The sequence below is a fragment of the Mycetomoellerius zeteki genome, unplaced genomic scaffold, assembly GCF_001594055.1.
Source record: "Mycetomoellerius zeteki isolate Tzet28-1 unplaced genomic scaffold, Tzet1.0 scaffold182, whole genome shotgun sequence".
NCBI classification, from domain to species: domain Eukaryota; kingdom Metazoa; phylum Arthropoda; class Insecta; order Hymenoptera; family Formicidae; genus Mycetomoellerius; species Mycetomoellerius zeteki.
Window position 1 is genome coordinate 182319 of NW_017256778.1, and position 10194 is coordinate 192512.

At 31.3% G+C, this 10194-nt stretch overlaps 2 protein-coding genes across 2 annotated transcripts in view; one reads left to right on the forward strand and one right to left on the reverse strand.

Annotated features, from left to right (window-relative positions):
• The first annotated feature begins 1843 nt into the window (after positions 1-1843).
• On the forward strand, positions 1844-5504 carry wcd (U3 small nucleolar RNA-associated protein 18 homolog wicked). The gene is made up of 8 exons (XM_018446409.1): positions 1844-1962; positions 2571-2750; positions 2900-3154; positions 3230-3398; positions 3486-3671; positions 4504-4695; positions 4771-4939; positions 5040-5504. The coding sequence occupies exons 2-8, from the start codon at positions 2590-2592 to the stop codon at positions 5501-5503; spliced, it is 1596 nt and encodes a 531-aa protein (XP_018301911.1). The 5' UTR covers positions 1844-1962; positions 2571-2589; the 3' UTR covers position 5504.
• Positions 5505-8806: 3302 nt separating this feature from the next.
• Deaf1 (deformed epidermal autoregulatory factor 1) overlaps positions 8807-10194 on the reverse strand; it is an 8547-nt gene continuing 7159 nt past the window's right edge. Inside the window, exon 4 of the mRNA XM_018446595.1 lies at positions 8807-9088. Coding sequence (XP_018302097.1) covers positions 8888-9088 — 201 coding nt within the window. The 3' untranslated portion in view covers positions 8807-8887. The remainder of the gene's footprint in view (positions 9089-10194) is intronic.

Genomic DNA, 10194 nt, shown 5'->3' on the forward strand with positions numbered 1-10194 from the left:
CGCAGCCATAGGCTGCATTCACCAGCAGAGAAAACTAATCGGTTAAGGCCATCACACGTACAAAAATTTTAGTCGGAATCGTAAGGTCGCAAACAAATCGACCAATCACAATCAAAATTAAGATCTTGCTCTTTTAAACGCTCGACTGTGATTGGCCGATTTGCCTACGACCTTACAATTACGACTAAAATTTTTGTACGTGTGATGGCCTTTGGCGCTTAGTGATTCTGACCACGGATCGCACAGTCCATTTTCTATGGCCGGAATCCATAGTCCGATCTTAATCTCAAGCAATGAGCGCATTCAGCAGATTCAACAGTTGAGTGAGCACTCAACTCGCTGCTATTGATGTATTCTTCTAGATCTAAAATTCTGATTGGATGAGCTAAGAGAATACACCAATAACAGCAAGCGCTCACTCAACTGTTGAGTTCGCTGAATGTGCCCAATGTCTTAAGATGCTAATACGGTTCTCTGATTGGTTCATGCACTAGCTTAAGACCATCTCGAATCTTGAGCAACGTCAGTGGATTCCGCCCATAGTGACATTGCGGCAAAGTGGATGAAAGCTTGTGGCAAGGAGATTAACCTCAAAAGTAGTAGATATATAAATTAAATGTTATTATTTACAAATTTATTTGTTTTTTTCCAATAAATTCTGATAAAGCATTTTATTTATTTATCTTTACCCTTTTCATATATATAAATAATTTAATAATATTATTATTAACTAGAAGGGATTTATAATAATTATTATTAAATTATTATTAATAATAATTAATAATAAAAAGTCACAATAGTAGTGCTCAACAAAATAAAGTCATTAATTGTCATTTACTTATTTAAATTATACAACATTTTGAATATTTCAGAAAAAACGCTGATTGGCTGATATATTAATATGGCCGGTCACTTGTTCCATCATCCTCATTGGTTAATCATTTTCTTGCGCAACAGCACACCTCTTCTTTATTACACCATGGGTTTAGCTCTTCTTTTGCAGCTAAACAGAACAGACCATTGGGCGAGTTCAAAACTGCAAGCGGCTAGACATGCTTATCGAGCGATCGAATATGATTGGTTGGATCTATAAGTAGTAACCAATTATGTTCATTTGCTCGGCGAGCAGGCTAGCCGCTTTGTCAACTTGAACGCGCCCATTGCCTCGGGCCCGTATTCAGAACGCGCTTTTATCGATAAAAGCGTACTTTTATCTCTGAAATTCTATAATATGCGTGACGTAAAGTATAGTATGTTAGCGCGCTATGTTAACATCGTTGTAAGCGCGTTCTGAATACGGGCCTCGGAGTCGGGTCGAGTCGGTAAATCGAATACGCTACAATATAATTCACTAACACAATTAAATGTGACACTGCACATCGTATGTACAATACATACATACATACATATATGAATGCTCAATATGGCGATGAAATGTTGCAAGTTATTCCGTTCAGCGAATCTGGCAGTATAGGCTGCGTTCCACTTAACGCTCACAATGCTCGAGGAATCATTTCATCCTTGTCGTTTATCAAATGTTAAACAAGGACAAACGATGCTCGCGGCGTTGCAAGCATTAGGGTGAAGTCCCATCAGGCATGTTTGCCGCGTATCGCGTAAGCGCATAACCAATCAATAATCAGTAAAACGCGAAACTATAACAGCAGATCGCTTCTGATTGGTTACGCGGTTATGCGATACGCGATAAATACACCTCATGGGACTCCACCCTTAAGTGGAACGCAGCCATAGAGAACGTTTTCTGTGACCAACTTTTTCTCCTTATCCTATCTAGTTAGTTCTCCTTATTTTTACTTCATGGTCTCATCGAATGGAAGGAACGGGAGCGTCGGGAGCCATTTTCGTGCGAAGAATGCGAAGAAGTTTTGCGGAGCAGAACGACTGAGAGCAACGCTTTTCCACTTTTCTCAGCCAGATTCGTAACGTTTCGGACAAAAACAGGTAATTATTTAGAATACTGGTCCCCCTCTAGAATCTTAATAAAAATATACTCATTCGACGCGTTATCTCAAAACGAATTTGGCAAAAAAACGCGGCGATCGACCTCGTGAATTGAGTTATCAAGCGTTAAAGTTCGAGACTTTAAAGGTTAAAATATCTGTTATCTCGACTCGATACAGTGCTATGTATACGTTCTACATTAATTACACAAATTCTCTGTTTTACAAATACAAATTCACTACTTTAAAAAACACAAATTCACTGCTAATGCAAAGAATTTGTTTGCTTAACACAGTGAATTTGTGTTTGTAAAGCAGTAAATTTGTATTTTTAATGCAGTGAATTTGTCTTTTTAAAGTAATGAATTTGTGTAATTAAAGCAAAAGAGCTGTATCGAGTCGAGATTGTCATCAGATATCTTAATCTAAAGTCTCGAATTTAAACGCTTAATAACTTGATTCAAAAGACCGACCGCCGTGTTTTTTCCCAGATTTTTCGGTTTTGAGTAAAAACACGTCGAATGAATACATTTTTATTAAGATTCTAGGAAAGGATCCGTATTCTATAAATAATTACCTTTTATTCTAATCATAATTTTAAACTTATAGTTCTATCGGATAAAGTGAAATGGATAAAATGATTACATATAAAAATATTTTCAAACATAATATAAATGACAAGTATAAAGTCAAAGGGCATACACGGTTCAAAGTATTGTATAATCGGAAGTTCACCGCACCTTTGAGGAAAAAACGGAAAAATGAATATGATGCTAATGAAGAAGCTAGGTAAAATAAAAAAATAAATTCAACACCACACAAAACTTGTTTTCTAATCCAGCAGGGAAAAAAGTATCCTGTGCCACCGATTTAAGACAGGCGCACAATGATCTTTTTAATCCTTTTTACAAATATTTAATGATATATTCAATTTACAGGTTAGAAAAAATAGTTTTTGGTAAGCCTAGTGATATTATAAATAATTTATTAGATGATAAATCTGAAATGAAGACAAAAGATGAACATGTTGATGTTTGTGAAAAGATTAGAGATGATAATAAGGATGACAAGATGAACAATGAAGATAGGGAGGATGAATCAGATCAAAATATTTCAATTTTAAATCATGGCAACAATACAAAAACAGAGGAAAAGAAACCGGCATGGATAGACGAAGATGATTATATTTACACGTAAAAAGAAAAAAGTTTTACATTTTATATTATATATTCCTTTTCTATTATATGAGTTTTTATATTTTATGACAGTGTAGATTTGACTCTAAATCCACAAAATTACAATTTACCATGTGAGAGACCGGAAAAATTATATGCATCATATTTAAAGAACAGATACAAATTGTTCGTGGGTACTCCCAAATGGGCTAAACTTAAAAGAAAAGATGAAGCTGATGACTTGGATAGTGATATCTTGAAGGTATTTCTCTCTCTTTTCCTTAGCCTGAAACTTTTTTCTGCTCAATAGGTTTAATCTTAATTTTCTTTCTTCATTTTCCATATTTAGCATAGTTGCCATTTAGAAGCACCAAAAATAAAAAATCTACCAAAAAATGTTATTGACATCAAAGTGCTCAAAGCTTTGAATAAGAGCACTCGCACAGAAGGTCCTATTATTACAAGTGTGGAATTTCATCCATCATCCACTGTGGCTCTGGTTGCTGGTACATCAGGTATCCTGTCCCTATTTCAGGTACTTAAATATAAATAATTTGTTGTCGTTTTCGACATAAATTCCACCTCACAAACACGTATTAATGTGTATACTTTAATCCTGGAAAAGGATTTTCGAATCTGTGAAAGATAAAAAAGTTGTTATACAAAAATTACGATTTAGTCGGTAATACAGACGGCTTTAGGATCCCCTTAAATGTTAACGATAATATTGATATTCATTTGCATAATAATAAAATATGGAAAGAATATCAACAAATCCTGTATATAATTATTATTATTATTATTATTATTATTATTATTATTATTAACCTATGTAAAACAGTAGAATCATAAATCTCGTTTTGCCCCGAAAGTAAGGAGGAATGTGGGATAGACATGGTAACATCTTTTTTTCTGAATGTGACGGGCATATTCTGCGCATCTATTTCGCGTAGGCGACGCTTTTACATAAGGAAAAGAATGGGAGTTAGCGGTCTAGTATAATGTATAGAAATCTGTGGTCCATGCATATACTTTACAATGCAAAATGAGGTTCCATATTGATTTATAACTTTCCATAAGAAAATTTACATTATATTACTGTTCAAAATATCAAAGAGAATAATCAACTTTGATTGTTATTGACTTTTTAATGAACAACGAGCGACGGCTAAAACCTTCTGAAAATCACTTATGATCTTGACAACTTACATCAAGGCTAAGATGACGCTGGTTCTCTCTCTCTCTCTCTCTCTCTCTATATATATATATATATATTGAAATCTTCTTAAATATCTTAAATTAATCAAATTTTATTGGATCATTCAGTATCGATTACTATTAATAAATAAATTGTTTCCATTTTATAGGTGGATGGCCATACGAATAATAAATTACATAGCATGCAATTTAAAAAATATCCAATTAGCAAAGCGACATTCATGAAGGAAGGAACAGAAATTTTGCTTGGTTCCCAATATTATCCGTATTGTCATACTTACGATTTAATGAATGGCAAGACATATAAATTGTCTTTGCCACACAGGATTACAAATATGAAGGTTCATAAAACGGCGATTGTCATATTAAAAATAAATTTGCAGATGATGCTGTAGTATATATTTTAATATTTTCAGCGTTACGAAGTATCCCCTGATGGAAAATTAATAGCATTGTGCGGAAGATTGGGCGAGATATATTTGTTACACAGCTTTACTAAAGAACTTGTCGGTACATTCAAAATGAATTCGAAATGTAGGGTACTAGCATTCACGCCAGATGGTAAAACACTTATCTCGCACGGTGGTAATTATAAGCTTTTATGGTTCTTACTTCAATATAAGTTTTCCAACGAGATTTCCAAAGATTGGTACATTAAATTCTTTTCTCATTATTCAAACCGTAGATGGCAGTGAAATGTATATATGGGATTTGAATACTCGCACGTGCATCAATCGTGCCTTAGATGACGGAAGCTTATCTTGTACATCACTCGCCGTATCTCCGAGTGGCCAATTCGTAGCCACAGGTAGTGCACAGGGCGTAGTTAATCTCTATGATATGAAAACTGTGTTGGAGGATCAAAGTCCCGCGCCTCTAAAAATATGGATGAATCTTGTGACTAGTGTTACAAGTCTGAAATTTAATCTGACCTCCGAGATACTAATTGCGGCGTCAGTTGACAAATATAACGCATTTAGAATGATGCATCTACCATCGTTTACCGTATTCTCAAATTTTCCGACGCTTCAAACTAATATAGGCATGCCGCAAACGATTAATTTTTCCCCCGGTAGTGGTTATCTCAGCATTTCGAATAGAACGGGTTCTGCTTTACTGTACAGATTGAGGCATTATGGAAATTATTAATTATATTGATAAAAAAATTTTGTTAACGTTTTTATACAATATAAAAATCTGTAATGGAATATATAAGATTTTTGTAATAATCAGTGTAATCTGTTATATTATTATATCTATTATATCTTATTTACTTTTACCTACTTATTGCTATTAGTTTATTTTTAATACAGTTAATATTATTACAGTCTATGCAAAGCTACGAAAATTAAGATACTAATACATTATACATATTACATGAGAAATTATAAAATTTCTACATGTCCAAAAAACAAAATTGTTTAAATTTTTGTTTATAGTATCACATATCAAGTTATACTGTTTTGTTTCATTGTGTAGGAAGCATTAATTTTTTATTCTGCCTTTATTAAAAGTAAAGTGTAACTTTTTAACATTAAGTATCATAATTTTAATTTCTCGTTGTAAAGAAACAGATGTTACAATTTAAATCACCTTCACTCATTTCTTTTTCTCATTAAAATAAGATTTTTTAATTTGTTAATACCGCCTGCTTTTAAAATATTTATATACAAATAATATCTTGACATGAAAATTCTTGTATAAAGTAATAAAGTTCATCAATAAAGTTCTATCAACTAATTTTTTTCCATTTAAGTATCTCTTAATATGTGTACATTTCACAACTTATTCCGGATTTTTGCACATTATACATGATATACAGAATTTGTACGCATTACAGTATTTACTGCACATCTAATTGTATAATTTTTTTATATTTATATTAACATTTATATATATTTGTATTAAATATAAATAAAGAATGATATTATGTATTTTACATAAATATGTAAATATTCGGATATTTTAAATGAATGTTCAGAAAAGCAAGATATATGTATAATGTGCAATGAATGACATATTTCAGGACATATTCGAAAAATATAACTTTTAAATTACAAATCATCTTACAGAATCTTGGAATATTCTTGGAAATTATCACCTTTGGTTATTTGTCGCTTACATGTTCATTGAAAGTAAGTCTAGAACTACGTACATATATTTCATAGTAATAAACAATTAAGAATCGATATTTCTAAAGTAACATATATACACGTATACATACATACATACACACAATGTATCTTTATATGGTGCATACAAGATATATTATTGTTTCATTATTTACATCTCGATATTTTTTTTAATATCGAGTTATTGCAAGCTTACTTAGCAACTTGCAGATGATCCTAAATAATGTATACAGAATGCCCCGAAATGCGTGAATCAAAATACCACAGCCAAAAGTTTTCGAAAAATTAAGTAAAAAAAGTTACATGTACATTTTTATTTCAAGCAGTATTTTTTGAGATGTAACTGTTTAAATATAGCCAATTACAAATTATATGTATTTAGACGACCATCTGTCCATGAATCGCGTGTGCGATAATATTAGTAAGCGCACACTTCAGCGTTTAAACGTAGTCCGCTAATCTATAACTAAGCATATTTAAACCCTTATTGGTTCACAAACTATTGCTTAAAAAATAAAAATGTACAAATAACTTTTTTACTTAATTTGTTGAAAACTTATTGTAGTATTTTGATTCGCGAATTTTGGGACACCTTGTACGTACATATACAAAGCCTTCAAAAAGTCTAGAAATGTTAAGTATCTTGAAAACAATCGTCTATATACACAAAATATGTAAGTTGTAGTTGCTATAATATAAAATGTACCTAATAATGATAATAGTTTGACTTTGGATGGAGTCTGTAAGATCATATGTGAAGGTCAGAATTTGAATTTTTTAAATAAAATCCTTCATTTTTTTTATTGCATATTTTTGTAGCTTATTTCAAAAGTTTCTCCATACTTACATATACAATTCTCTGAATTGATAGTATAACTAAACAAGACTTCATTAAAAAAAAAAAAACCGTTGAAAACTGGAATTAATATACTTATGTGAGCTCGTCGCTCACCACCCATGGCGTGTGCAGTAGGCATAAGGCCTGACTGAATACAGGCATACGACTACTTAAATTAGATTTTGATTAAAAGAGTAGTTAAAGAAAATATAATTTTCTGAATATAATTTTTAAATAACGTAACTTGTCTAATTCATAATTTGCGGAAATGTTCTTTTTCAATCGCTCATCATTTTTAATCGAAAAGATTAAAAACAAAATCTTATTATAATACATCTATGCATACAAAATCAGGTAGAATAAAATGCATATGCAGAGGCAATATACAGCATCAAGCAACACGAATAAGTCTAGAAATATATTAATAGAATATAAAAATTTAAGGATTAAGAATTTTTACGACAATAATATAGTCTGATATTTACAATTTAGTTTCTTGAACTAGTGCTACTCATTCATTGTCAAGTGATATATAATGATGATGGAATAAATATTCGTATCGAGCAATTATAACCAAGGATAAATTCGGGGCTCAAAAAAAAAAAGAAAATTCTGAATCATTACAGTAACAAAAATGCAACTGTAATGTATGTAATATTCATAAAATTATAAAAAATAATAATCGAATGCATAAACAAAATAAAACAACTTTTTAAACAATGATGGATGTTACGTAATCATCAGATAATATATATCGTGTGTCGTGATAAGTAGCACTTCAATAGGCTGAATTACGATCACATAAAAGCATTTTTCATTTTTATGACTTTTAAAGATAAGAATTCTGTATTTTCAGTTCTACATTTATTCACATTACTTATTTCATTTTAGTTTTATATACGTGTGATATTTTATTTTGCTTGACATCAGGTGAGTGATTAATAAGACCTTGCTTTTTTTTTATTTTCGATTATTGTTTAAGAAGGCCACGTTTGAATCAAGACATTTAATTTGTTCAAATAAATTGTTATAGCCAATAAACATAATTAATACAAAATTTGAACGAATTAATACAATCAGTACAATTGCATATTAATACAAATCTAGCATTATACAACTGAATATGATTATGCAAGATTTCTTATTGCCCTTTTTTATCTCTTTTTGTCAATTACGTATTTCAGAATCTGATAATCATTAATACTGTGTACACTCATATACGTACATATAATACATACCTATATTATACATACAAACGTACAACATGGCTGCATTCGGTTTAGACACTGAAGAAGTGCTGAAAGCATCCAAACCGAACGCAGCCCGTATGTATATCTACATACGCGCGTACGTATGCCGTACATTATTATACTATGTATTACATATACACGTAAAATATTTATCTATTACATGTACACGTAAGTGCGCACGTTATTCTCGTACAACACGAATTTTTTACGAATTTTAAATCTTATACGTCTCTTCCTTGAATTTCAATATTTCCACATCTTCAGATTCTTCGTTTTCTGCATTCCTTTGATGAATCGGTGTAAGAAACACTAGCTATTGATCCGTCGCAGTCGTTGGAAGAGCGCTCGTGTCCCCGTTGCCGCTTTCGACTATGAGCATCACGGTTTCGGCCGCACCTCTCACACATTCTATCTGGTGGCTACCCCAGTCTTTACGCTGACAAAATGTGGAACAATACGGCGTGCGTCTGCACAAAGAGCATTCTGCAAACGCTTCTCTATTACAGTTGGCACACTGAAATTTATTACATATATATTTTTTTATTTTATATTTATGGTATTATACATTTTATTTTTTATTGTACTCTTATGTATTTATATTTAAGTTGCGTTCAGTTATTCATTGCAAATTGTTATTATCTCATGCGTTTAATAAATTCAGATTGGCTCATCATCTGTTATTAGCTTCGAAAAATTAGCAATTCGTTATCTTACTTTCCTTTCCCCTACTTGATAAATAGAAAATTAATAAATTAGAATAAGACCGCTCTATAAGTAAATCATCTAAATAAGAGAAGCGCCAACTACGGTCGAACTTAGATGATGGAATAATGTTTTTACTTTTACTTTTTATTTTTTAAATACATTTATTTCATTTATTGTATTTTAAATACATTTATTTCAGATATATGATCAACTACGAAAACAATCTGCGCGCAGCCATATCTGAAATAAACAGATTTAACAAATTAAAGATAAGAATATAATGAAAAGTAGGAGTCAGTGCAGTATTTTGTGCGCAAATATAACAATGGAGATGTTCAAAAGTCCATAAACATGTTCATTGTTATACTTACGCACAAAGTACCGTGCTGACTCTTACTTCTCCTTACATTCTTGTCTTCAATTTGTTAAATATTAAAGAGTCCTTTAAAATGAATTATTGTTCTCATTATTGTTTTAAATATATTTAAAATACACATAGAAATATTATTCCAACATCTAACTTTTATCATAGTTAACGCTTTTCTTATTTAGTTGATTTACAGTAGTCATGTTATAACATATTGTTTCTACACATTGGGCTTTCAATGCATTCTTTCTATACATATTGGCTTTTACGATAAATATTATCACATGCCTCAATGGTCGAATTGGCTAAGACACCCGCTCCAGGAAGTTGGAAAATCCAGGTTTGAATCTTGACTGAGATTATTTTCGCAATAAGTTCTATAGAGATTTAAAATGCTAGTAGTATCAAATTGACGATCAATTTAATTTGAAATATTATTATTATTTAACGTGTTGCAAGTCCGAAAATAATTGGCGCGCAGTCATTATTAAAACGTATTTAAAATGCATACAGAAACATATTATTCTAACATCCAACTCTGACCATAG